At 46.3% G+C, this 27,477-nt stretch overlaps 1 protein-coding gene and 1 long non-coding RNA gene across 5 annotated transcripts in view; one reads left to right on the forward strand and one right to left on the reverse strand.

Moving 5' to 3' along the window:
* The window catches only part of LOC126512904 (uncharacterized), a 59,572-nt gene that overhangs the window by 3,853 nt on the left and 28,242 nt on the right, over positions 1 to 27,477 (forward strand). For all 3 annotated transcript variants that reach the window (XR_007595186.1, XR_007595185.1, XR_007595184.1), the window contains exon 3: positions 2,614 to 2,708. This is a non-coding gene — a long non-coding RNA (uncharacterized lncRNA). The remainder of the gene's footprint in view (positions 1 to 2,613; positions 2,709 to 27,477) is intronic.
* Positions 12,448 to 27,209, reverse strand: Gata1 (GATA binding protein 1). 2 transcript variants are annotated; one of them, XM_050160934.1, is made up of 6 exons: positions 27,072 to 27,209; positions 16,323 to 16,558; positions 15,346 to 15,723; positions 15,096 to 15,241; positions 13,947 to 14,072; positions 12,448 to 13,473 (listed from the first exon to the last, which is right to left on the reverse strand). In XM_050160934.1, the coding sequence occupies exons 2-6, from the start codon at positions 16,537 to 16,539 to the stop codon at positions 13,102 to 13,104; spliced, it is 1,239 nt and encodes a 412-aa protein (XP_050016891.1). In that variant the 5' UTR covers positions 16,540 to 16,558; positions 27,072 to 27,209; the 3' UTR covers positions 12,448 to 13,101. The 2 variants fall into 2 exon arrangements, with proteins under 2 accessions (XP_050016891.1, XP_050016890.1); XM_050160933.1 differs by lacking the exon at positions 27,072 to 27,209 and adding an exon at positions 20,288 to 20,408.

Consider the following 27,477-nt stretch of genomic DNA (forward strand, 5'->3'; position numbering starts at 1 on the left):
AAAAACAATAAACAAAAAAAACCAAAAAAAAAAAAAAAAAAAAAAAGAGTCCACAGTTGAGAGTCTTTGAATTTTAAACGACTTTAGATCTTAAGAGAGATTGGCTATTTTAAAAACACTGAACTTTTAATGTGTTTAAATTTGGTGTTTTGTTTTGTTTTTGAGACAGGGTTTCTCTGTAGCTTTGGAGCCTGTCCTGGAACTAGCTTTTGTAGACCAGGCTGGCCTCGAACTCAGAGATCCACCCGCCTCTGCCTCCCAAGTGCTGGGGTTAAAGACATGCGCCACCACCACCCGGCGTGTTTGAATTTGTAAAGACCATGGAGTTTTAAAAGGATATAAATCTATATCCTGATATAGAAGCTCCATGATGAAACTTCATGATCTTTACAAGTTTAAACTAAATATATATAAGGATATACATGTATATTATACATATACATATGTGTATGTATATGTATATATTCTTTTGGGTTTTTGAGACAGGGTTTTTCTGTGTAACTGTCTTGGCTGTCCTGGAACTTGCTTATAGACCAGGCCAGCCTCAAACTCACAGGCCTCTCTCTACTTCCTGGGTGCTGGGATTAAAGGCATGCAGCACCATGGCCTGCTATTTATATTTTTAATGTGAGATATTGGGGATGGATGAGAAAGAAAAGGTTGTGGCTTAATGGTGATGTGTTTGTGTCAAGTTGACAAGGGATCAATTGTGCTGGCTAGTTTTATATCAACTTGACATAAGCTAAAGTCATCTGAGAGGACGGAGCCTCAGTTGCAAGGTTGTAGGCAAGCCTGTAGGGCATTATCTTAATTAGTGATTGGTGGAGCGGGTTCAGCCATTGTGCGTGGTACCACCTGGGCAGGTGGTCAGGGGTTCTATAAGAAAGCAGGCTGAGCAAGCTATGAGGAGCAGGCCAGTAAGCAGTTCCCCTCCATGATCTCTGCATCAGCTCCTGCCTCCAGGTTCCTGCGTGAGTTCCTACCCGCACTGCTGTTGATGAACTGTTGTATGGAACTATGAGAGAAATAAGCCCTTTCCTCCACAAGTTGCTTTTGGTCATGGTGTTTCATCGCAGCAATGGTAACCATAATGAAGATAGCAAGAGTTCCATTTCTCCTTGAGGACAGGTATTCCTTTTGTGACGACAGGGCCACATCAATTCTGCTATTAGATTATCTATCTAGCTAGCTAGCTATCTAGCTATCTATTTATTGAGACAGGGTTTCTCTGTGTAACAGTCCTGGCAGTCCTGGAACTTGATCTGTAGACCAGACTGGCCTCAAAGTCACAGACCCAGCTTGTCACATGCGTGCTTGTATCTGAACCCAGGCCCTTACAGTTGGGCAGTAAGCCCTCTTAAACCTTGAAGCTGTCTCTCCAGCCCCTTCCATCTTATTTTTTGAAACAGAGATGGTTTTATTGGTGGGGGAGGCATTTGAACAGGGTTTCTCTTCTATAGACCAGGCTGGCCTCAAACTCGGAGATCAGCCCACTTTCATCTCCCGAGTGCTGGGATTAAAGGCATACGCCACCACTGAATGTGCCCACTTGAGTCTCACTTGAGCTTTGTGACTTGGCTGGCCAGCAGGCCCCGAGAATCCTGTTGTGCTGAAATTGCAGGTACATGCTGCACTTAGCTTTTGAAAATTGCATTTTATTCGTTTTGTTTGTGGATGTGTGTACATTCGTGCAAGCATGAGAGTGCCATATCATGTTTGTGGAGGTCAGAGGACAATTTGGACAAGTTGGTAGGAGAAAGTCTACCTTCTGGGTCTCAGGGATTGAACTCAAAATCCTCAAGAATTAGTGGCTGGCACCCTTACTTGCTGAGCCTTCTCCATAGTCTCTGGCTTTAAAAAAAAAAAACAAACAATCACAAGCATGGGTTCTGGGGCTCGAACTCCAATTCTCATGCTTTCACAATGAGTACTTTACTGCCTGAGCCATCTCTCTTGCCCTAGGATGAGAGGTCAGGTGATCAATGTCCAGGTCACCTAGGTGCTTTCTGTATAGCTACCATGCTTGTGTTCACAGAGACATTAAGATTGGTATACACTGAGGGCTGGGATGGAAGATGTATCTCAGTTGGTAGAGGGCTTGCCTAGCATGCATGGAGTCCTAGCTTTAGACACCTGTAATCCCAGCACTTGGGAGGTGGAGGCAGAAGATTCGGAAGTTTAAGGTCCTCCTTGGCTACGTAGTAAGATAAAGGCTATCCTGTGCTTTAAAAAAATGCAGTATTCATACAGTTTCAGATCGAGGGATTGTTATTAATTGACCTAAATATTACATTATGCTAGTTAGTTATGAGAAATTCAAGGGCTTAACAAGTAAGTGTTTATTTTTTTTCATAAAATACCATCAGAATGTTTATGGCCACTCTTTCATGGACCTAGAGAAATACCTTTTTATGGCCTAGTTGCCTCTGTATACTTGGAGTTCTCACTAGTTGGTAGATGGGGAAACAGAGCAGAGGCTTGCATGGAAAGCTTTTGTGGCCTAGACCTAGAAGTCATAGATGATGACACTTGCACAGAATTAAAAATAAATCTTGAAAAGTAATTCTATTAGCTTAAAATTCCAGGTATTCACACTTGCTTTCTTTGATGCAGTGCTGGGGATGGAATCCAGAGACTCACACACACTGGACAAGTGCTTTGCCACTAAACTACACCCTCCAGCCTGGCACAGGAGTTCTGCTGCAAAGGTAAGAAGTCCTCTGTGGGTTCAAGTTAGTGTCTGCTGCCTGGAGTCAGGAGAATGACTATATTAGCTGGGAAGGCAGGTTTGTAGGAAACTAAGGAGTTGAAGCCATTGTCAAGGGAGAGGGGAGGATGTGACGGCTCTGATTTTCTGTACAGATTTAAGAAAATTCCTTTTAAGGCCTGAAGAGTTAAGGCTTTCTGTAGTTATTTAGGCCAGAGGATTACAGCATAAGAGGCCAGGTGTCATGGATGACAACATTAACCCAGAGGGTTACAGTTCAGAGCCCTTTGACAGATAGACGTTCCTCTTGTCTCCTTCTTTGGAGAGTAAGATTTGGGAATGTTTCTGTTAATACCTTTCCCCATTTTTCCACCTCTCCACACACTGACCTGCAGTATTTGCCTTCAGGGGTCATCCACAGTACCTCAAGACAGACAGTGTTCTTCCTTTACAGTGCCTGCATTTAAAAATCTTTGTTCCCAGCATAAAATAGTTTGCAACATGGGCATTTCTTACACCCCACAGGGACAGGCTAGTGTAAAATATCCCATAGGTGTGTCAAAAACCCAGGCGTTTCTGTACAGCACTGAAGCTAATGGGAGCTGATCGGGATCATGAAATCCTGTATGTGTTCAACTAAAGATTCTAAGACAGGTTCCAGACAGATGTTTATGGCAATTCAGATTGTAAGTTATAGAACTCGTTCGTTCTGGCATGCACGTGTATGTGTTTGTATGTGTGTGCTGCTGTGTGGAGAGGTGAGTGTGTATGTGTGTAAAGCCCAGGTGTTGTTCCCCAGGTGGAGTGCAGGTTTATTATTTTGATACAGAGTTTCTCGCTGGCTGGGAACTCCCCAGATAGGCTAAGCGGGTTTGCTAGGAAGTGCTAGGGGTTTGCTCGTCTCCAGTCTCCTTCTGTATTGGCATTATAAGTATGCTCCCCCACAATGATTTGTTGTACCAGGTTCTGGGGATCAAACGAAGGTCCTGGTATTTGGAAGGTAACACTTTACCAACTGAGCATTTTTTTTTGTTTGTTTTTGTTTTGTTTTTCAAGGCAGGGTTTCTCTATGTAACAGTCCTGGCTGTCCTGGTAGTCACTCTGTAGACCAGGCTGGCCTCGAACTCAGAGATCCACCTCGCAAGTGCTGGGATTAAAGGTATGCGCTACCACTGCCCGGCAAACTTTTTTTTTTTTAAAGAAATGAAATCATCATGTTTTCTATGTTGTCCAGACTAGTCTTAAACTCTTAGCCTCAAGAGATCCTTCTGCCTCAGCCTCCTGAGTAGCTAGGACATGTACTAGGGATGTATCTTAGCGTATAATTGCCTAGCATATTTGAGAAGGAAGGAAAGAAGAGCAAAGATATTCATTCTGTAGCTGGAGATGTAGTTACTTGGTAGAGCATTTTGCCTAGCACTTGTGAAACCCTGGATTACATCCCTGGCAATATAAACAATAACAACAAAACCCAGCAGCCAAACAGTTTGAATTTCAATTGTGTACCATCATGTCCACATTGGAATATGGATTATTTAATGAGACCACCACAGGTTCCCCTAAAGGATAGACATTTTTATAGTGATTCACTCCTTAGGTTCCTCTAAAAAGGTAGACAGAAGGTTCCTACTGAATTTAATGGCAAAAGCTTTCTGTACCAGCTCAGGGTGGAGGTACCTGTTGGGAGTCATAGTTCTCTGCAGAATTTGGACTGTGGTTACTTCCAAGACTTGGGTTCATGTTTCTTCTCTTGGTTCAAGACAGTGGGCCCCTAGGGCAGTGGTAGTGTGCACCTTTAATCCCAGCACTTGGGAGGCAGAGGCAGGTAAATCTGCGAGTTCAAGAGAACTTGAACAGTCAATCTGGTCTACAGAATGTATCAGGACAGCCAGGGCTACACAGAGAAACCCTGTCTCAAAAACAAAAAAACAAAAGAAAACAACAAAAGGTGGGGCTCCATGCAGGATAACGCCATGGCCAGGGTAGCTCCAGAGGACCCAATCAGGTCTTCTGCCAGGTGAAGCCATAGGTCCATAGTTTCATAAATAAGATTGGCAGGGTTCAAAGTAGAAAGTAAACTACAGGTGTCCATGCTATTACTTTCTCATAGGATCTTGCTGTTTAGACTAGTCTGGCTTTTTGCAGTCAATTAATTAATTTTATGTGTATTGTGGTTTGTCTACCTGTATGTTTATACACTATTTGCATGCCCGGTGCCAAAGGAGGCCAGAAGTGTGGGTATCAAATCCCCAGGAAATGGAGTAAAAGGTGCTTGTGAGCGCTGGGAATTAAATCTGGGTCTTCTGAAAGAGCAGCCAGTATTCTGGACCATTGAGCCATCTTTCCAGGCCCCCACCTTTTTGTTTTGAGGTAGGGATAGCCCTATCTGGCCTAGACCAGGCTAGTCCTGAATCCCTGCCTGCCTCTGCTACCCAAGTGCTGGGATTACAGTCAAGCATCCCCATGCCCAGCTAAGAAAGAACTTTCTCAACAAGTTCCAAACAAAAGTCTGTGTTACAAGGTGGATCCTGGGTTCCTTGGTAAGACGTGATATTTAATAGGATTTTTATACCAGGTAGTGGTCAGGGCTTATTGCTGACAATAAAAGCAAGAGCTTCTACACATGATCAGATTTCCTGAAGGAGTTAAGGATGGAAATTTCTATACAGAAAAAGTCGGATCTGTGGAAGTCATAAATGAGTTTATTACACATGGGTTGTATGGAGGACAGGGAAGTAACCCAGTGGTATGCCAGTGATGTTCTTGCCTGAGGTCCACATAGGACCCACAGAGAGATTGAGACTCACACAGAAGGTCAGGACAGGCATCACCTTCAGGGGTGGGTGGTACAGGGGCTCCTTGCTGTGTGTGGTCTGAGATTCCTAACTAATGTAGGGGCTGGAGCTCATATCCAGAATCAGGATGGATTCCCTGTGGATTGTTAGAGAGGGGTTCCCTTTCAGGTGTGGTCCATGCCTGAAGTCCCAGCATCTTCGAGGCTGAAGCAGGAGGATTGCCATAAGTTCAAAGTCAGTCTGGATACATACTGAGCAGAAAGCCAGCCTGGGTTATATACAGAGTGAGACCCTGTGTCAGAAAAAATTGAGAAAAACAAAACAACTAGATGGACGTGAGACCAGGGAGGAAGAGAGGGCAAGATGAAGGGAAGGAGAGCAGGAGCAGAAAGGTGGGGAGTAGACGGAAGAAGGGGGGAGAGGTAGGGGAGAGGGGGAGAGGGGGAGAGAGGGAAATGGAAAAATGGAGGGAGGGGAGGAGGGAGGAAGAGGAAGAGAGTGCTTGCGTGCACGCACGCGCGCACACACACACACGCACACACACACACACACACACACACGTGAACAAGAGGTCAAGTCTATAGAGTCTCAGAACTGGCCTGTGCTTCCTGCACTCACCCCTAGGAGGGGGTGGACCTGGGATCCCTTAACATAAGACCAGGAACCTACATAGCAGCAGTTCCGTTTAGAGTTGCTGTTCAGATAAGGGGTGTCTGAAAGGTGTGAGAGCTTCTTTTGGGGTCAGACATAACATATGGATTTTATAAGGCCACAGCCATTCTGGAAACACTCTGAAAGGAATATAAGCGATTGTGATTTTTTTTGAGATAAGATCTCTATATATCGGGCTGGAGAGATGACTCAGCAGTTAAAAGCACTGACTGCTCTTCCAGAGGACCTGGGGTTCAATTCCCAGCACCCACATGGCAGCTCACGACTGTCTGAAAATGCAGTTCCACAAGAACTGACACCTTCACATCAATGCATATAAAATAAAGTTAAATAAATCATTAAAAAAAATTTTAAAAAGTTAAAAAAAAAAACTCCATATATCTCAAGGCTGGACTTGCATTCACTGTGTAACCACAACTGGCCTGGAACGCAGGACAGTACTACTGCTTCAGCTTGCTGAGTGCTGGGATCACAGGTGTCTGTTGCCATACCTGGCTGCGCTCAGGGGCACTAACGACAGGGAGTTGGCTCTCTGGTGAAGTTAGGTACCAACTGTGATTCGTTTCTGTACCTCCATAGCGCTCATGTGTGGGGTTCCAAGGGAAGACATCTGTACTAATGCAAACAAAGCTGATTTGCAGGGCTGGGGGCAGTCACTCCGTTCAGAACCTACTCGTTGAACTCAGGGTGGTTGGACAAGATACTTAACAGATCCAAACCTCACGTTTTTATTGGTAAGATGAGTATGAATAGACTTTCTTCAGGCATTACGAACTAAAGTAGACCTTTGAAAACTAATTTCTTTTTATTTCATGTGCATTGGTGTTTTGCCTGCATGTGTGTCATGTGAAGGTGTCAGAACCCCTAAAACTGGAGTTACAGGCAGTTATGAGCTAGCATGAGGTTGCTGGGAACTGAACCCCCGTCCTCTTGGAAGAGCAGCCAGTGCTTTTAACCACTGAGCCACGTCTCCAGCTCCATATTTTTTGGTTTTGAGACAGGATTTCTCTGTGTGACAGTCCTAGCTACCCTGGAACTCACATTGTAGACCAGGCTGGACTTGAACTCACAGAGAGCTACCTGCCTTTGCCTCCGTCCAGCTAAAGTAGACCTTCCTAAACTGTGAGTTAAGACTGAATATGGAGCTGTGCGTGTGGTAGCCCACACTTTTAATCCAGCGTTGGGGAAACAGATGAGTGAATATCCCAGGCTTTTTCAGACCCAGGCCAGCTGGCCTTGGTGAGTTCCCGATAGAACATCCCCATTGTCTCAGTGTGTGGGTGTACCCCTCGCGGTCCTGAGTTCCTTGTTAGTGCTCACTCTCCTTCTGCTCCTGATTTGGACCTTGAGATTTCAGTCCCGTGCTCCAATGTGGGTCTCTGTCTCTGTCTCCTTTCATCACCTGATGAAGGTTAATATTCAGGAGGATGCCTATATGTTTTTCTTTGGGTTCACCTTCTTATTTAGCTTCTCTAGGATCACAAATTATAGGCTCAATGTCCTTTATTTATGTGAGCAGAATTTTAAAAGAAAAAAATGAAAAGAAGCTGGAGTTATAGCTCAGTGGTGGAGTGTCTGCCTCTCATGAGTTAGGCTGAGTTTAATCCCCATTATTATATTGTATTAGAATGTTTGACTTAAAAAATTATGGTTGTCAGCCGGGTGGTGGTGGTGCATGCCTTTAATCCCAGTACTCAGGAGGCAGAGACAGGTGGATCTCTGAGTTCGAGGCCAGCCTGAGCTATAGAGCAAGTTCCAGAACAAGCTGCAAAGCTACAGAGAAACGCTGTGTGGAAACACAAAACAAACAAACAAACAAACAAAAAATACGGTTCTTGGGGCTTGGTGGTGCAACCCTTTAATTCCAACACTCGGGAGGCAGAGTCAGGTGGGTCTCTGTGAGTTCAAGGCCAGCCTGGTCTACAGAGTGAGTTCCAGAATAGCTGTGTAGACAGACCCTGACTAAAAAAAAGTGTCTGAGTGAGATTGGAGGGATAGCTCCGTGGTTAAGAGCTCTTCTAGAGGATTCAGGTTCAGTGCCCAGCAAACATGGCTTAGAAGCAGAGTAAGTTAGTCCACTTCCAGAGGATCTGACATCCTCTTCAGTTTCTATGGGCACTAGGCATGCATATGGTTCACAGACCTATGTGCAGACACTCATACACATAAAATAGTAAAATAAATTTTAAATAATTTAAATTATTATTTGAAGTGCTAACTTCATTTTTTAAAACCATTAAATAAATTTTGTTTAGGATTAGGACAGAATTTCTAACAACTTCTAAAATAGCCATAAACATACTTTTTAAAAAAAATACAATTAGTGTATGTGTGAGAGAGAGAGAGAGAGAGACAGAGAGAGAGAGAGAGAGAGAGAGAGAGACAGAGAGAGACAGAGAACAACTTGCAGGGGTGTTTTCTCCTTTCATTATGTTTGCCCCCCCCAACTGAACTCAACATCAGGCTTGGCATCAAGCACCCCTGCCTGTTGAGCCATCTTGCTAGCCCAGGCTTAAATATAATTGTCACATTTTGCACTACATACTTATCTGAAGTGGCATTCTCAGTATTGATAATAAAATCAAGATATACTTGTACAGTTTCAAGTATTTAGCCAAGATTTCTTCTGAATGTGTGTGGAGGTCAGAGAACAATCTCTAGTGTCACTCCTTAGTCACCTCCCACCTTTTCTTTGAGACCTGGCATCTTACTAGCCTGGAACTTCACAAAGTAGTCTAGGCTGGCTGACCAGTGAGCACCAGGGGTCCTGTTGTCTTTCCCCTCTGTCTCACCAGTGTTGCGATTACATGTGCAGGCTACAATATCTGGCTTTTTACATGGGTTTGAGGATTTGAACTCAGGTCCTCACATTTGCAAAGCAGATGGTTTACTAACTGCTGTCTTTCCCGTTCCAAGATTTAATTCTTTATTGTAGTAATGAGGTGAGCAGGCCTGCTTTTTGTTCCGCCCAGCTCCCACAGGGCTAGCTTTACACCTGAAATAACAACACACAAATTGTATTGATTTAAACACTGCCTGGCCCATTAGCTCTAGCCTCTTACTGGCTAACTCTCACATCTTGCTTAACCCATTTCTATTAATGTATATTGCCACTTGACTGTGGCTTACCAGCATGAGTCTAACCAGCGTCCATCTTGGGTAGGAGAAGCATGGCGTCTGCCTGACTCTGCTTTCTTTCTCACAGCATTCTGTTCGGTCTACTCCACCTATCTAAATTCTGCCCTATCAAAAAGCCAAGGCAGTTTCTTTATTAACCAATGAAAGTAACACATAGACAGATGACCCTCCTCCATCACTTTATGAAAAAAATAAATAGCTTGTTAATAGGCAGTACTGGTGAGCACCTTAATCCCAGCACTTGGGAGGCAGATATAGGCAGATCTCTGTGAGTTTGAGGTCAGTCTGATTTACAGAGCAAGTTCCAGGCCAGGCAGGGATACAGGAAGAAGCCCTGTCTCAAAAAACAAAAACAATAAATAAATATCTTGTTAGTATGAAAATTTGCTTTCATTTTCTGATGAATAATAAGATTGTATGTATACTGAAAAATTGTTTTAATTTATATATGTTCATGATTTTATATCAGTAAATTATTTGTTTTTAACTTCTTTATTCTTTGAGAGTTTCGCATCATGCACCCCAATTCCACTCACCCCAGCCCCCCATTTCCTCCCCTCACCCCTGCAGCACCCCCCAACCAAAGAAATCAAAACACAGTAAGAAAGCAAGGAAGCAAACCAACACAAATTAAGAATAAACCAAACCAGCTGGGTGATGGTGGCACACACCTTTAATCCCAGCACTCGGGATGCAGAGGCAGGTGGATCTCTTTGAGTTCGAGGCCAGCCTGGTCTACAAGAGCTAGTTCCAGGACAGGCTCCCAAGCTATAGAGAGACCCTGTCTCAAAAAAACAAAACAAAACAAAAAAGAACGAACCAAACCAAAACCCCCAAAACAAAAAATCTCTTTGCTTCTCCTCCCAACATCTCTATCTTTTTTTTATTTTTATTTTTACAATGAGTCACTGAATTGGTTCAAGGCCTCTGGTTTCTGGTACACCATCGTCACCGGATCCTCACCAGAATTCCTCTGGGATATCCTGTATACCTAATTTATTTTGTTTTATTTTTAAGAAATGGTTCACGTGTCCCTGGCTGGCCGTGAACTTCACAGGCAGTCAAAGATGACCTTGAGTTTAGGATCCTCTAGCCTCTACCTTAGAAGGAAAGAGGCCAGACAGTCTTTGACCAGATTACCTGTTCCAGCTCTGTGCTAAACTGTATGGCCTTGGGTGAATCACTTTACCTACTTGTCTTAGAATGTTCCCAACTTAAAAGTACATTAAGTACATCTTCTAAGTGTTTAATTTCCTTAAAAATATTTTTATTGCTTTTGCGTATGTGTATGTATGTATACTGTAAGCCAAAAAGGGCACCAGATCGCCTAGAACTGGAGTTACAGCTGCTTGTGAGCCATTATGTGGGTGCTGGAAACCAAACCTGGGTCCTCTGCAAGAGCAGCAAGTGCTTTGAACTGCTGAGCCATCTCTCTATAGCCATCCTCTCAACTTATGCTTATTAAATTGAATGACATATTTCATTTCGGGGAACAGCTCACCCAGTTTAATAGGAGTGTAAAGAGGTACCTGGCAGTGTGGTACTCCCCACCTTGCAGGTATAAGGTTCACAGGCCATTTTTAATTTTAATTTTATGTGGATGAGTGTTTTGCTTGCATGTATGTCTGTGCGCCACCTGCATGCCTGGTGGTGCCCTGGGAGGCCAGAGGAGGGGGTATGGTCCCTTGGAACTGGAGTTAGGGAAAATTGTGAGAAACTGTGTGAGTGCTGGGGACCCAGCAGTGTCCTCTGGCAGAGTGCTGCGCTTAACTGCTGAATTCTCTCTCTAGCCTCCAGACGCTAGTTTTGTTTGTCATTTTTTACTCTTAACTTGCCTGTCTCCAGCTTTCCAAACCCTTCACACAGAGCTTAGTTTTAAGATGAGGCCTCAAACTAGTGGCAATCCCCCTGTCTCATCCTTCCAAGTGCAGGAATTGTAGGCTTGAGCTACTACATCCTGTTTCAGAAGATGTTTTGTCTGTCCGTCCCTTCATTCTTCCCATTCCCTATAGGGCAGCAGGCTTAGTTAAGGACTGGCTGCCTCCAGGAAGGCTCAGGGAACACATTTGAGCTTTCATTGTAATCCACTCTTTCCCACTTTCCTTTCCTGAAGATGGTCTCATTTCCCATGGAGGAGGGCCCCTAACTCAGTGGGGAAGTATGCATTTGACAGCTCCACGAATGTACACAGAGCTGCTCCCACTGTCAGCCCTAAGACACACAGTGCCATGGCACAGTCTACATGGTGCATGCACCCGGACATATTTAGACACTGGCAGAGAAAGAACTGCCGTTTCCAGAGCAACGAAGATGTTCTAGAGAGACACACATCTTGGTACAGTTTGAAAATGAACTGTCCTACACAAGTTCGTATCTTTAAACATTTGGTCCTTAGCTGGTGGCACTATTCTGGGAGGTTGTGAGGCCTGACTGGTTGGGTTGACCTTTGTGTGTCACTCTCTACTTTTCTGTTCTGACTGTCATGGAGAGTCTTGCCATAGTTCCCATCCCCATGAGAGCTGCCAAAAAGCTTTCTCCACCGTGATGTATTGGAATCCATTTGAAACCCTGAGCCAAAATAAATCTTCCTTGTGTAAGTTACTGTCATCGGGTCTTCTGTAACAGCAACAAGAGAATTCACTGTTGCACAATGTCACAGCCATACTATTGGGCCTCGTACATAGTCCTTGCTCAGTGTCTCAAAGGTGCTTAGTCATCAGATTCTGGGCCCAGTTTGTGATATCACACTGTCTCAGTGATCATCCAGAGTCATGCACAACCATGCAACTCCAACCTCACCTGTCTCATCGCCTGTCACGGTACATGCATTTCTATGTGCTGTCCTCCTGCAGCTTGGTGGCACCTTTGCCATCTTACACCAACCACCTCACCCACAATTAACCAGTCCTACACCATCTTACAAAGACACATGGAACCACCTGGATGCTGTCCACAAAACTTCATGTATGCGGTTACATTTTTGGATGGTGATTTTCAGTTGTGAAATGTTACACCGCAGACTCCTCCAGGCTCGTGTATTCATACATTTCTGTTAGAGTCTGTCGTCCAGCCCAGGCGCCACTCTACACCCCCACTAGACACTGACATTTATTTAGCCAAACACAAACTCGTGGCTCCAGTTTCAGGTCTTTGGTGGTTTTATTTTACAAAATCTTTGAAGGTACAGGCAAGGTGATGTCTGCAGCCTGTTGGGTTGGGCTCTAAGAGGAGGAAGAAATGGGCATGGAGGCAGATGCCTGGAATCCCAGCTCGCAGGAACTGAGGCAGAAGGATGTCAAGTTTGAGTCTATCCCAGACTACATAGGGAATTCAAAGCCACCTGGGCTACAGAGTGAGACCCTGTCTCAATACAAAACAAAACAACAACAAAAAAAAAAACAGGAAAAAAATGTCAGACATGGCAGTACATGCCTATAATCCCAGTGCTTGGGAGGTAGAGGCAGAAGAATCAGGAATTTGTCATAGTCTGCCTGGGCTACAGAGATCCTGTCTCAAAAATAAAAATAAAAATAAAAATAAAAATAAAAATAAAAATAAAAAAAGAGCCGGGCGTTGGTTGCTCACGCCTTTAATCCCAGCACTCGGGAGGCAGAGGCAGGCAGATCTCTGTGAGTTCGAGGCCAGCCTGGTCTATGAGAGCTAGTTCCAGGACAGGAACCAAAAGCTACGGAGAAACCCTGTCTCGAAAAATCCAAATAAAAATAAAAATAAAAAAAATAAAGAGGGGACACCTTCTCTGCCACAAGGCTTAAGCCATTTTGTGTACCTTCAAGAACTGAGGGGAGCCACCACAGTGGTACTGCTGGTAGGCGGCACAGGACCTGTGGAGAAAGAGGCTGCGGGCGATCCCAGCAGAGGTCCAGAGAAAGGCATAAGATGACTGACAGGTCCTGATAGCACCACAGGTCCCAGGCCCTGGTAGAGATGGGCAGTACCTGTAGTGCCCAGTGTCAAGCCTGAGGCCACCTCCCCACAATTCCCACCACTACTGCCACCAGCTACCACCATGAAGCCACCAGCTGGCCCTTCAGCTGCTCCTGCTCCTCCCAGACTTGAACCCCGCTTCTTTTTCCCTTTTCCAGAGGCCTTGCGGTTCCTAGTCTGAATTCCATCCTTCCGCATGGTCAATGGTCGGTTCACCTGGAGAAAGGGAGACCACAGGGTTGCCAGCTCCAGCCCTTTGTGTGTATATCTCTGGGCTAGGGACATCCTCTCAACCCCACTGTTTTAAGAATACGGAATTAATTCAATGACTAGGGCAATGTACTCAGGGCCGCTGGTGTAGAGAAACATGTGGCCGTGAGGCCCTGAACTTGGAATATCCTCCTAGGCTGACAAGAGGTACCCAAGACTTAGTGCATGGGAGGGAAAGGTAGTGGGGGTGGCAAGAAGAGAAAGGGGAGAGAGGGGAAGGACAGAAAGGAGGCCTGAGATGGGAAGAGTGGCTGAGCGTGAGGAGAAGCGAATAGAGAAAGAAATCGCGAGAAGAGAAAGCTGAGAGAAGCGGAAGGGAGGGCAGAGGAGGAAGACTCTAGGCAGGAGAGGGAGTTCAAGGTGTATGAGGACACCACCGTGGAGGAAGGACGGCAAGCACCATGAAGGAGAGTTGTCACCTGGTGTAGCTTGTAGTAGAGGCCACAGGCATTGCACACGGGATCTCCACTGGCATTTCTGCGCCAGAGGGTTGTGGTGGTCGTTTGGCAGTTAGTGCACTGAGTGCCTGCCCGTTTGCTGACAATCTGAGGGACAAAAGGATGTAGATCAGAGCTCTGGGAAAGTAGAAGTTGGGGCCTGAGAAAAGTCGTGGGAGTCCCACTCCCAAAGGCATGTGAGTCACACTGAATGCAAGTTTTCCTATCAAGGATAAGGAAATTACTTAATTTTAATATTATTGTTATTTTGTTTTTTTTTTTCAAGACAGGGTTTCTTTGTGTAGTCCTGGCTATTCTGGATCTAGCTCTATAGACCAGCCTGGCCTTGCTCTCACAGAGCTCCTGCTTCTGCCTCCTCTACCACTGTCTGCCAAGGACTTTATTTTAATCTGTGTGAGACTCCTTCCATCTCTGGTTTTCAACTTTGGCCACATATCTGAATCTTTTGAAAGAAGCCAGGTGTGGTGACTCATACCTACATTCCTGGCCCTCAGGAAACAGAGACAAGAGGATCATGACAAAGTCAAAACCAGTCCGGTGTACATAGTTCCAGGCCAGCCAGGATGACATAACAAAGCCCCATTTCAAGCAAAAAAACAAAAAACAAAAAAAAAAATCAAAGCAAAACAAAGAATTTCTTGGGAAGCTACAGAAATCTCGGAGCTGGGGGTGTAATCTTATGGTAGAATACCTGCCTAGCATGCATGAGGCCTGGGACTCCATCCCCAACGCAGAAAACAAAATCCTTTTGCCCAGTTCAGTGATGTCCTGCCTTCTGTAAGAAGGCATCCAAGGAGATTACAATGTGAACCATAAGCAATAAGCCCACTTAAGGATGTGGTGAAGTTTTTCACACAAATTTGAGAACAGGGTTTCTGTTTGAAGCCTCAAAGGGTAGGTAAAGGATGAGAGTTCTAGATTAGAGTAGGGCTCCTGCATAGGAAAGGGATGGGTGTGTCCCCATGGGGAAAGGATGAGGGTGAGGGCAAGAATACGATGTGTTGGAGACAAACATGAGTTGGGCAGGGGTTCCTGTAGGAGGGAAGAATACTGGCCTCTTGTCCTGGGTTGGAACTCATCTGCATAGGTCAGGCTAACCCCTGGTCTTACCAATCGCTTCTTGGGTCGGATGAGAGGCCGGTTCTGGCCATTCATCTTGTGATACAGACCGCAGGCGTTGCACAGGTAGTGGCCTGTTCTGTCCCTTCGCCACAGTGGAGTGGCTGTTGCTCCACAGTTCACACACTCTCTGGCCTCTGGTGGGTGAACAGAGAAAAAAAGTTAAGCATTAACTCAGCTTTAACTTTGCCTTGAGCTACCTAGCCCAACTCATCCTCCCTGTTCTTTTTGAGAGCCTCACCACAAGGGGCCAAGGGGAGGCTTCCGTGAAACTTGGGGGAAGAATAGGCTGCAGAACCGAGAGGGCTCCCCGTGGGAGAAAAGAAAGGACCGGGAAAGTCAGGTCCCGCATAAGCACTGCTGTTGACAGGCAGCGATGCCGGCAGTGCAGTCCCCAGGGTCAGGAGGTCTGGACTCAGTCGCTCTGTCTTCAAGGTTTCCAAGAAGGTGGTGCTGCTTTTCCCTTCGGGGTCTTCCAGGGCCTGAGGAGGGCCATCCTCGTGGCTGGGGCACACAGTTGAAGCAGGGTACAGCCCCGTCTTGCTGTAGGCCCAGCTAGCATAAGGTGAGCCTCCTGGAATTCCCTCCATACAGTTGAGAAGCGGGTACACCTGAAAAACTGTTGGAGGGGTACAGGGCGGAGGGGGGAGAAGGAGAGCAATGAACCTAAGGGTAATCAATGTTATGGTGTCCATCAGTCCCAACATGGCAGCTAGGTTTCCAATCTTCCCACAACAATTTGTTTGTTTGTTTATGTTTTTTTCAAGACAGGGTTTCTCTGTAGCTTTGGAGCCTGTCCTGGAACCAGCTCTGTAGACCAGGCTGGCCTCGAACTCACAGAGATCTGCCTGCCTCTGCCTCCCAAGTGCTGAAAGTGTGTGCCTCCACCATGCAGCCACAATAGTTTCCTGGATAACACCTGGGTTCTAAGTCCCTCTGGTCAATGTAGCAATGACAACACCGTCCTTCCCTTTCTGTCTGGGATTGCAATGACTACTGTCACCAAAGAGAGCTAACACATACTGCCAACCTTGCCTCTTAAAGTGTCCCTCCAGTAGGGCACACAGAAAGGAGTACTGCTGTCATGGGGGAAGGGGTCAGTACATTCATACACACGGCTTCTATTTCCAAGATGACCCCCTAGTAGAATTGTGAACTGGCTAATGGTCTCTGTGGCAATCCTATCAGCCAGTGCCAAGGCAACTACCCAGCAGTTACCTGGGGAATGTCTGTAGGCCTCCGTGTCCCTGTAGTAGGCCAGCGCAGTGGCTGCAGCTGTGCCTGCGCTTGGGGAAGTGGAGGAAGCTGCTGCATCCAAACCCTCAGGCCCTGAGGAGAAGAACCCTCCTGAATCTGGTGGTGATACCAGGGCAGAATCCACAAACTGTGGCAGGGGTTCTGAGGCTCCCAGGGCCCCTAGGCCAGGAAAATCCATGGAGAAACTGGGGTTTAACCTGTGAGGACAGGAAGGGTTGTCAGACACAGAAATCCTTTTTCTCCAAGTCGTCCCTTCTCAGGCTGTTCTCTCTCCTGTCTCGTCTTCCATCTTCACTTCCTACCCAGCTTCCTTCCTTTGAGCACTTCCTCATTTCTTCTTACTGCCTCCCTGTCTTTCTTCCCTCCATCCTCAACTGCTCATCTTCCTCTTATTCCTGTCGCTCCTCCTCTCTCACCTCCATGTCTTCTCTCTTCCCTCTTTTGTCTTCCCCCTTCCTGTTTCCACTGTCGTCTGTCTCATTCCTTTCTCCCTTCCTTGTTCCCGTCTCATGTGCCATGTTTCTCTTCCTCTTTCTGTATCTCCTCCTTCCTTCCTTCTCTTTTACTCTGCTCTCTACCTTCCAACCTTCCTCTTTCTCCTCCTCCCGTGAGCCTCCTCTTCTCTCTTTTCTCCCATCCTTCTAGTTCTTCTTTTTATTCTCTCTTCTCCTTCCTTTCTTCTTCTGTGGAGGCAAAGTGTGCAACCAAGGTCCCTTGGACCCCTTGACAGCTCCCTCAGGACCTTGGGATTCACCCTTTTGTGCTCCCCAACTTCATCCTATCTGTTGTATCTCGCCATCTGACTTTCTCAGAAACCCGTGGTTTCCGGCTTTACTGCCTCCCCCACCTCAGTTGTGTCTGTAGACAGAGGGCCCCATTAGTTCCTCCCTGCTCTATGAGGGGTCAGTACCCCTGCCTCCACACTTCTTATCTCTGCCATCCCCGCCCAACTTTTGAAATCACCCCAAAGCTACTGGCTTCCTCTGAGGAGAGTGACAGGTGGGAGGTGTTCCCACCCTGGTATCCTCCCTCTGGGGGAAAGGGTCTGTTTCAGGAACCTTCAAGTCTCACCACTTTTGCTCGACCTCAGTTTCCCCATCTGCTATAGCGGAGGTGGTACACTAAGAGCTGGGTGGTGACCCTTTGCCTCTGTCTTATATTGCATGTCTATCTCTTTAACTCTCTGGCTCCCTGGGTTTCTCCCTCCATTTCCTTTCAGGGCTGACTGTGTTTTCCCTACATCTTGCTATGCTTCTAGGATGGACCTTTGAAAAAAAAGATTTTATCTTTGTGTGTTTATGTAGTGGGGGGCGGGTACATGCACACACATATGGGAAGGACAGAAAACATGGGTGTCGGTCCTCACTTTCCACCTTTTTAAAGACAGGCGCCCTTCCTATTTTTCTACTGCGTGCATACACCAGGATAGGCCTGTGAGTTTCCCGAGATTCTCCTCCACCTCCCATTTCCCCATAAGTATGCTGGGGCTATTGATGTGCATGCTACTGCATCAGCATGGATTCTGGGGATTTGAACTCAGGTCCTCACACTTATGCAGCAAATAATTTATTCACTGAGTTGTCTCCCCAACCGTCTAGGGTGTATCTTGCCCCCTCTTTCTATGCTTTTATGAATTTGTGTATCCTGCCCTTCTTTTATCCATCCATGTATGACCATATCTAATATCTTTTAATTTCTTTATGTCGTTGTACCTTTCTCGACTTGCCTTCTGTGTTACTATTGCTTTTTCCTATACTCATACTGCTTACTGTCTCTTCAGTCTTTCCAAGTCTGAATCTCTTTGCCTCCCAGTGCCTGTTCCTCCCATTTCTTTCTCTGACCTTGAACTGTCCCCACAGCTCACATGGCACTATTCCACAGCTCACTAGGCGCCTTACTACACGCAGCTTGTAAAGGAGTTGCAGAGCCTGCCCCTGCCCCTGTAAGGAGAAGTGGGAGACAGACTGAGGACAAGACCACCTTCCCTACCCACTGGGTAGATCAGCAAGGGCTGACCCCAGGATTGGGACCATGCTGGGGATAAGACAGCTCATAATTGTGTCCACCATCACCTTGACCTCAGAATTCCCACATTTTTTTTTTTTTTGGACAGTGTCTCTTCTCCCTCTTGACCACCAGTTTACCTTCCCTCCCTCTGCTTCCTCCACGATTGCTTCTGACTCTCCATGACTCCTTCTCCCTTCATTTTTCCTTCTCTCCTTTCTGTTTCTGCCTCTCTCTTGTTTTCTGTCCACGGTCCTCCTTCTGCCTCTCCTCTGATGGCACTGCTACTCTTTCTGTCTAACTTTTTCTTTGAGTCTCTATTTCACCTTCATGTGTTTTATGCCTCAATGGTCTTTCTCTCAGTGTCTCTGTCTCTTGTTCCCCAGTTCTTTTTGTGCCCCTTCCCTCTGTGTCACCCCATCTCCTGATCTCTTTCTCAGTCACCATCCTCCATCTCCGGCCTCACTGCCCGCCCCTGGACCTCTCACCTTGGTGGGTTCAGAGCTGCCCACCCCTCCTGTAGCAAGGACCCACCCCCCCACCCCAGTTATCACTCTCCCGACAAGAGATAAAGTTTATCTCAAGGCTGGGGGGGATATGAGAGCTCCTTATCAGCTGCCTCACTAGAGAAAGTGCTGCCCTAGCCAGGAGGCACAGAAGCTGCACCTACAGCTCTCCCTGGGCCCAGCCCCTCACCCCAGGTAATAGCCTTTGCCCAGGCCTCAACAAGGGTCCCTTGGGGCCAAAGGCACTGAGGCAGGATCTGGGGAGCAGATGTAGTACTTCGGGGCTAGAGGGAGAGTTTCAGACTCCAATGTGGAGTTGAAGTCAGAAGTTTGGGTATGGCTATGGAGTTTAGGAAAGGAAATAATGAGTTTGAGAAGTAGGAAAGGAAATAATGAGTTTGAGAAGTAGAGCCGAGCTTAAGAGTTCAGACACACATTTTGGGTTCAAAACTGCATTAGGAAAACAGATGGGGTTAGGGAATCAGGGATGAAGTTTGCAAAGTTAGAAATGTAGTTTAAAGGAGAGAGAGGTTCTGCGGGTCATGGTAAAATGGGAGAGAGGCAAGGTCTTTTCCTGGGCAGCTGTTAGGTTTAGGAGAGAGGGGGCAGACCGGACTGTGGCTGGTGTCTAGATGAAGTCTGGGAACACAGAAAGAGTGGGAGAAGCCAACAGGGGCTCGGAGTAAAAAGGTGGGGAAAGAGTGGGATTCAGCGAGCAGTTAGACCTTAGAGCTTATAGAAGACGGCCACAAGGGTCACTGTGACAGAATAGATTTGGGGAGAGCAAACTTAGTGTCTAAAGTAATGAACGCATTTGGGCCAAGAAGTAGGGGAAGGAGGCCATTTGGGGAGGCCAGAGAGAAGACCCAGGGAGCAGGCATAGGGTCTGAAAGGCAAAGATGGGGGTTAAAGCTAGGGTTAGACAGATCGGAGACAGGTGCCGTTAGCCAGAAAGACGGGGGTAGAAACAGAAGTATTCACTTGGGAGTAGAAATGGGAGGCCTGGGGAAGCCAAAGTGAATGTTTTTCTTCTTCAGGAGATCGAGAGGCAGAGACAAGTTTCAACTAGTGGAAATACAATTTGGGACAGAGATAAGAGCATGGGGGATGAAGGCATAGTTTTTTGGGTTTTTTGCGAGGTAATATCTATGGATGGTAGGCCTGGGAGGAAGAGGAGAGCGCTAAGGGGTTAGAGGACATAGGCATCTTAGAAGGAATGGGGCCAAGTTGGGGCAGACAGAAGAAGGGTTTGCGGGGAGAGATGGAGGTTGGAAGCAGAAGGAGTCTGGGGAGCTGTGGAAGAATTCGGGGATGACCCACATTTTAGGGACAAGATGTGGGTCAGTAAGCCTGGAGCAGGCTTGGGCAGCAGGCTGGGGTTGCCTTGCTGGAGGCTCTTTGGGAATTGAGACTGACCTGGGATGGTTGATGCGAGGGTTCAGCCACCTTAGTGATGTGGTGGAGCTCAGAGATCCCAAGGGGTGTCCTCACTGGCCTTGGCCTTTGAGGCTCCCTTCCTCCCTCCCTCTTGCCAGCCCGCCCTCCCTCCCACCCACCTACCTTCTCCCTCCTCTTTCCTCCCCAGGGAGTGGCTGGTGCCCGAGTGGGTGGGGCGGTACAGGGGAGGGGGTGTGCCGCCTACTTGTGGGGGACCTCTTAGGCACTTGTACTCCCTCCACCCTTCCTGTCTATCCTGTAGATTGTTGGATCTAGTTTGCCTTTGACTCCTATGGAGTCCAAGGTCTAGTCAAGTGAGCTCTAGTCAAGATACATGGCAATATTAAATATAAGTTTCACACACCACTAGCAAAGCCCCTATTCTGTGCCAGGCTATGTGTGAAATGGACCTGTATTGTGTGTGAGCCCTCCTAGATTCTGGGAGAGGAGCTGTACCCATTTTGCAGGTGAGAAGAATGAGGTTTATAGCGATCTGGGAGTGTTTCAACTAGAACCTGTGAGCCACCTTTATGGACCAGCCTCGGAGACTAGGCTAGGAGCAGCGGAGTGGAGGTACACTTCTTTAGTGTCTGGGGCTTGTGCCTGGGGCTTACGCCAGCTCTGGCCTGCTCTGGGGCAGCAGATAAGTCTTATCAGATGGAGGCGACTGTGGCTGTTGGTGCCGCAGTAACAGGCTGTCTTGGGGTTGGGGGGCAGGGTGGGGGATGCACACAGGGACTGTGCCTCAACTTGTTGCCCGCCATACGTTAGAGGCGGGAAACTGAGGGGACACCTAGAGTGGACTCCTTTGTGAGTCCCCGAGGATTGGGATAAGATGACCAATGGAACGGATAGTGAGAGAGAGGCAGAGGCAGGAACAGAGATATACAGGAGATGGCAAAGAAGAGACAGAGGGACAGCCGTAAATAAAGGAAAGAGACAGAGAAGTGGAAGGAGGCAAGGGGCACCTAGAAAAGAGATTCAGAGAGCCTGAGATGTTAAACATGTAGGGAGAGTCAAAGAGACAAGATGGGGCAGAGCTGGACAGGAGGCAAACGAAGGAAAAACCTGGAAATGGCAGGGGCCAAGGGCATAGACAGAGAAAGGAAGGGGGAAGTAAAAAATAATGTTGGAGAGAGACGCACAGTGCCGGAGTCTGAGAGTATAACCCCCAGGGGGGACTATCTAGGATATGCTCCATGCTGGTGGCATTGGTGTGAGGATGTGGCTGGCGTGATCTGTGGCTCTGCTGTCAGCTTGCGCTGAGGGGCCAGCTCTCCAGCCCTGGTCACTGGATGCTTCCAGTCCACCCCTATCTTCTTGTCTCGCTCCACTAGTGCCTCACACCCACACAAACCTCTGTCAGTAGATTCTGAGCACCGTTTCTGCATAAAAAAAAAAAATCATCGTGCACGTGCACACACACACACACACACACACACACACTCGGCACTGCATTTGGATTCTCATAAGACTTTCTGTCATAGCCCTAGAAATTTCTCACTTGGGGAGACTGAGACCCATCAAGGGGAAAGACAAGGACGAAGCCATGAGTCAGTAGGGTCAGTCAGCCTGCCTACCAGCCTGTTCCAGAGGAGCTGATCTTCTTGTGTTTCTCTGAAAGCCATTGTCCCCATAGGCTTTAAAAATGGCAGGCTTGTGTTAAACTGCTGTGTGTCCCTTTCCTTTGGGGAACCCTTGTTTACCAAGGAAGGCCACAGAGTCTGGACCTGGGGCTAGCCCATCATTCTCTTCCAACCCAACCAGCTACTACATGGGAGACCTAGACGGCTTTAGTTATTCATGAGTCACCATGCCCTCATCTGTAATGGGGTAACCATGATAGCTACTTCCATATAGTGGAGAATAAATGAATTTGAATGTGAAGTGATCCAATTGTCTTTAATCTGAGTTCTCAACATATCAAATATTCCATTTTTTTATTGAGTACTCATGTGACTCTGCAATCTCCAAGTAGAGATTTGTCTCCCGGGTGCTTATTGTATGCAAGCGCTAGTCCCGCTGGCTCCCTTCGCGACTAGCTCTGCTGTGGATTCTAGCTGCAGCGTCAATAGGAACACTGATACTAACTCTAAGTTGATAGGTGCTTTAATGCTGGTTTTACTACTAATAGCAGGGGTTGGCTAACAGTATGTTAATTCTTGTTTTATAATCTAGTTCTTTTTATTTTATGTGCATTGGTGTTTTCCCTGCATGTATGTCTGAGTGTGGGCATCAGATCTTGGAGTTATAGACAATTGTGAGCTGCCATGTAGGTGCTGAGAATTGAACCTGGGTCCTCTGGAAGAGCAGTCTGTGCTCTTAACTGCTGAACCATCTCTCCAGCCCCCACTATTTTAATTCTAAACTAAGATTTATTTATTTATTTATTTATTTATTTATTTATTTATTTATCTATCTATCTTTTGGGGTTTTTTGTTTTTGTTTTTGTTTTTCGAGACAGGGTTTCTCTGTAGCTTTGGTGCCTGTCCTGGAACTAGCTCTGTAGACCAGGCTGGTCTCGAACACACACACAGAGATCCGCCTGCCTTTGCCTCCCAGTGCTGGGATTAAAGGTGTGCGCCACCACTGCCAGCCGACTATTATTTTTGTAGTACTAGGGATGGAGCCTAATGCATCTCTCATGTTAGGCAAGAGCTTTGCAACTAAACCATACCCACAGCCTTAAAACTAATTATTATCCATTCCAGTTCTAAGAACAACCTCCAGTTCTCACCCCCATCCTATGCTGGGAATATAACTGAGGGCCTTTCATACACTGGGCATGTGCTTAGCCAACCGCTACATCCCCAGCACCCGATTCAGCTAGAACTTTTACCAGCAGGAACATAGCAATAAACAGACCACCAGGAGCAGCAAGCATTGGTTGGCAGAACGCATGTACTGTGCTAAGTACTTTTCCTGGATAATTCTATTGCAGTCTTTGTGGTATATCACCACTCTTGCCTGCCAGACTGCAGTGGGGACACAGAAATGACACTTTCCAAGGCCTCTGGTACTTGTCTCAACTCTCACACTGACTGACTGCCTAATTTCTGGGCAAGTCATCCTCTGGGCTTGAGTTGCCTCTCCTGGAAAATGGTTATGGTTGCAGACTTTCCTTTCCCCACACCAAATGTCAGTAGTCTGCATGGCGCCTGCCTGGTACTCCACAAACGGTATGCTACGTAAACAATCATTCTCATCATTATTTAGTATTGTTATTTGCTGGGGTGAGGTCTATGGGGAAGCCTCATTGGGAGGGCAAGGCTAGAGGCATGTCCCATAAAATGGTGTGGTGCTCGGCACACATCCCATTTCTTCATTCCTGGAGGTGACAAAGGGCTCAGTAAAGGAAATGAAGGGTGGGGAGTAGGGTGCCTCTGAGGCCAGGCCTCACCCCATTCCCTCCCCCATCCCTGTGGAGGGGGTGCAGGCCCAGAAGTCTGTGGCCACAGTTCAGCCAGCAGGGAGGCAGCTGGGAAGGCATAGATAAGGGAATCAGCGGGGGCCAGGCTAGGCTTGGGGGAGCCCAGTGCGGGCGGGGGTGGGGTGTCCGGGCTGAAGCGACTTCTCTGTCAGGCTTCCATTTGAGACCCATGCCAATGTCCTCTCTTCCTGGAATCATTCCTTGATGGTTCCCTCTCCCTTCTGGCATCTTTTCAGGTTCTGGAGCCTCTGTTTGACTCAAGCCATAGCACTAAGGCTATCTGGGTCTCTTTGAGACTGGAGTTCACTGGAGGAGTGGTACAGAATAGGACTCACTTCGGTAGCGCTACCACAGAAAGAAGCAACCAAAACCTGACTAAGGAGTCATGTGTTTGACTCCAGAGTAAAACTGTTGGTTATTATCTCAAGAATTATTTTTAATCGGGACGTAACGATTATATATATTTATGGCACAGCACGGTCATTTGATACACGCACATAATGCACGACGGTTGAATTGGGTGATTAGCATATCCACACTTCTTTAAACACCAAGCACCTATGGTTTCTTAGAAGGGGAAAAAGTTGATTACATAGAAGGACTAGAATGAAGGTCATTAGAGGCTGGGAAGGGAAGGTTGAGTATGTCTAATGCCTTACAGCCCAGTAGAGTGGCTGGTTTGCAACAGCCAATTAAATGTAGTATTTGTTGTCATTATTTAATGATAAAGAAAATAACACAGAGAAGGACCTCCGGGGTGGCAAATGCAATCTCTGTACTCAGGTTGAAGGCAGGAGTATCAGAAGTTCGAGGTCATTTTTAGCTACATAGTGAGTTTGAGAGCAGCCTTGAATATATAAAATTTTGTTTAAAACAAAAAAAAATAGTGGGGACCTGGGTTCAATTCCCAGCACCCACACAGGGGCTCACAAACAACTGTAACCCCCCTTCCAGGGGATCTGATGCCTATGTCTCACCTTTGTAGGCACCACGTGTTACATACACAGGCAAAGCACTCATACACATGAAAATAAATCTTATTTAAAATGGCCATAGCCAGGTGATGGTGGCGCACGCCTTTAATCCCAGCACTCGGGAGGCAGAGGCAGGCCGATCTCTGTGAGTTCGAGACCAGCCTGGTCTACAGAGCTAGTTCCAGGACAGGCTCCAAAGCCACAGAGAAACCCTGTCTCGAAAAACCAAAAAAAAAAAAAAAAAAACACAGAAGCAAAGGGAAGAAAATTTGGTTACTGCACAGAATTAATGTTCACATAATTCTGACAGCTTATCAAATCACCTTGCCAAACAGACTAGAGCCAAGATAGTAAGTCAGTCATGTGTCAGTGGTGGGCAGTACCACATCTTTGACCAGAACTGCTTAGTTATATATACTCCTGCATTCTGTTTAAACCCAAACCTTTCAGGACCCTGGAAAACAGACTTGGGGGCGGGTAGAAGACTTGGGGATAGAGGATGGAGAGGAGATAAGGTCACTAGGCTGCCTTATTCTTTTACCAACGTGGCCATTTTGAATAAATCACCCTGTCCCTCTAGTTGACACATTGAAGATGGTGGACTGAACCTGGTTTTTTTGGGCTGCCTGGGCCTAAGCTCTGACCCTGATAATTATGGGTATTTTATTTATTTTAGATTTTTAAATGTGTATGTGTGTGTGCATGTATGTATGTATGTATGTGTACCCTGTGCATACAGGGGCTAGAAGAGGGTGTTGGATCCCCTAATATTGGAATTACAGCCAGTTGTGAGCCACCTGAAGTGGATGCTGGCAACTGAACTTTGGTTTTCCACTAAAGTAGCAAGTAAGTGCCTTAACCACTGAGCCATTTCTTTAGCCCCAGGTCTTTATTTTCAATATGCATTTTTGCATCACAAGCCTCCTCTATTCCCTACCTCCAATCTTTGCTAAATTACCAAGTGAAGAAGTACAGAATGTAATACCAATACTGCTTGACACTTGACAATCTCAATCCTGTCCCGCACTCAAAAGGTTGTCTTCCAGTGAATTTTTATTCAGGCAAGAATAAAAATTGAGAAAGAGACATCATTGAAAGAATTTCAAATTAGGTATATGTCTGTTAGTCAAAACTTCTTAGTTAGAAATAACTTTGGGAACCGGGGTTCTTCCATCCTTACATTGAAGTGTTTTCAAGAGGGACTACCATTAAGATCAAGAAAGAAGTAAAACAAAAGATAGACAGAGACATTTTTTGTATTACCATTGTCTGTCTAGTCTAAGTCATTTTTCTGTTTTGAGACAAGGTCTTGTAACACAGACAGACTTGAAATTTGCTCTTCAGCCAAGGTTGGCTTTGAACTCCTGATGCTTCTGCCTGCACTTCCCAGATGCTAGAATTAGAGGTCTACCCTACCCACCATACCTGACACAAATTACCTTTTATAGCAAGTTAGTACAATTCATTTTCCCAAACATTTTTCTTCCTTCCTTCCTTTTTTTGTTTTTTGTTTTTTTTTTTTCAAGACAGGGTTTCTGTGTAACAGCACAGCTGTCCTGGAACTCGCTCTGTAGACCAGGCTGGCCTCGAACCCAGAGATCTGCCTGCCTCTGCCTCCCAAGAGCTGGGATTAAAGTTATGGTCCACCATACAAGGTTCCAAAACATTTTCTAAACTAGAAAAGTACAAAAAAATACATTAAAATAGCTGTTACTAGGCACGGGGCGGGGTGTCCTTCCAACTTAATGGCAATTAGAATGAAGTGGAGCCAGAGAAAGGGGCACTTCAAGCAAATATGAATTTCACAAGGCAGGGGGCACAGGTTGAGGAAACAGGAATGGCGAGGGAGCAGTGCTGAGTGAGAACTAGGCCAGTTCCGTAAACAAAGAGTCTGTCTTTTACGCCACCCCAGCAAGATAGCATTGTAGCCCAAGTGTAGCTGGAACTCCCTATGCCCTTGATAACCACGAACTCAGTCCTGCCCAGTACTCCCAAGTGTTGGGATTAGAGGCATGATTGACACATTTTCCCCTTTTTTTTTTTTTTTTTTTTTGAGGCAGATCTCTTCACACGGTACAGGCTGGCTCTGAACTGAAAATCTTCTTGCCACACCCTCCTTCCTGTTGGAGATTCAGGCCTATGTCACCACGCCAAACACCCTCTTTTTTCTCGTTCAGGGTTTACTAGAAGGTTGGGGGTCTACTTGTTTTTCATTAGCTATGGGTACCCTTCTTTTTTCCCTTTCTTTCTTTCTTTCTTTCTTTCTTTCTTTCTTTCTTTCTTTCTTTCTTTCTTTTCTTCTTTTCTTTTCTTTTTGAGACAGGGTCTTGCCATGTAGCCCTGGTAACATGGAACTTACCTCAGATATTGGGTTGTCCTAGAACTTGCAATGATCCTCCTGCCTCTGCCTCCTGAGCGCAAGGATTACAGTTGTTCGACTCTATATTCAATCTTGAAAGATGTTTTCTCTGCATAAGCGTTTTTGGTCCTGAAGGAGTGGGCTGTTTTCCCAGGAGCTGCTGCATTCCTGATTTGAACGGTCTGGCCTTGTGATAAGGGTGGCCCGAGATAACTGTTTAAAAAACCACGTGAAAAAGTGTAGCAGAGAACACACACTTTTCAAAAAACTAATAACAAGTTCAAAGAGCCCAGTTTGTTATGGGGAAAGTATGTGTGACCGTTTCATACACAGTGTGGTCTACACTGGCCTCAGATTTGCTCTGTAGCTGAGATGACTGAATTCCTGATTCTCTTGGGTCAATTTT

Source organism: Alexandromys fortis, unplaced genomic scaffold (assembly GCF_014885135.2).
Source record: "Alexandromys fortis isolate MF-2015 unplaced genomic scaffold, M_Fortis_MF-2015_v1.1 scaffold_83, whole genome shotgun sequence".
In the NCBI taxonomy this organism is placed as follows: domain Eukaryota; kingdom Metazoa; phylum Chordata; class Mammalia; order Rodentia; family Cricetidae; genus Alexandromys; species Alexandromys fortis.

Bases quoted from the DNA above. Each gene is read 5' to 3' on its own strand.
- Gata1 (XM_050160934.1), bottom strand. From the start codon at position 16,539: ATGGATTTTCCTGGCCTAGGGGCCCTGGGAGCCTCAGAACCCCTGCCA. The intron at 15,242-15,345 runs GTGAGGCTCTCA...TTCACCCACCAG, and splicing joins CCTCCCCTTGGCCCCTTGTG to AGGCCAGAGAGTGTGTGAAC. The intron at 14,073-15,095 runs GTAAGACCAGGG...TTTGTCCCTCAG, and splicing joins TCCGACCCAAGAAGCGATTG to ATTGTCAGCAAACGGGCAGG.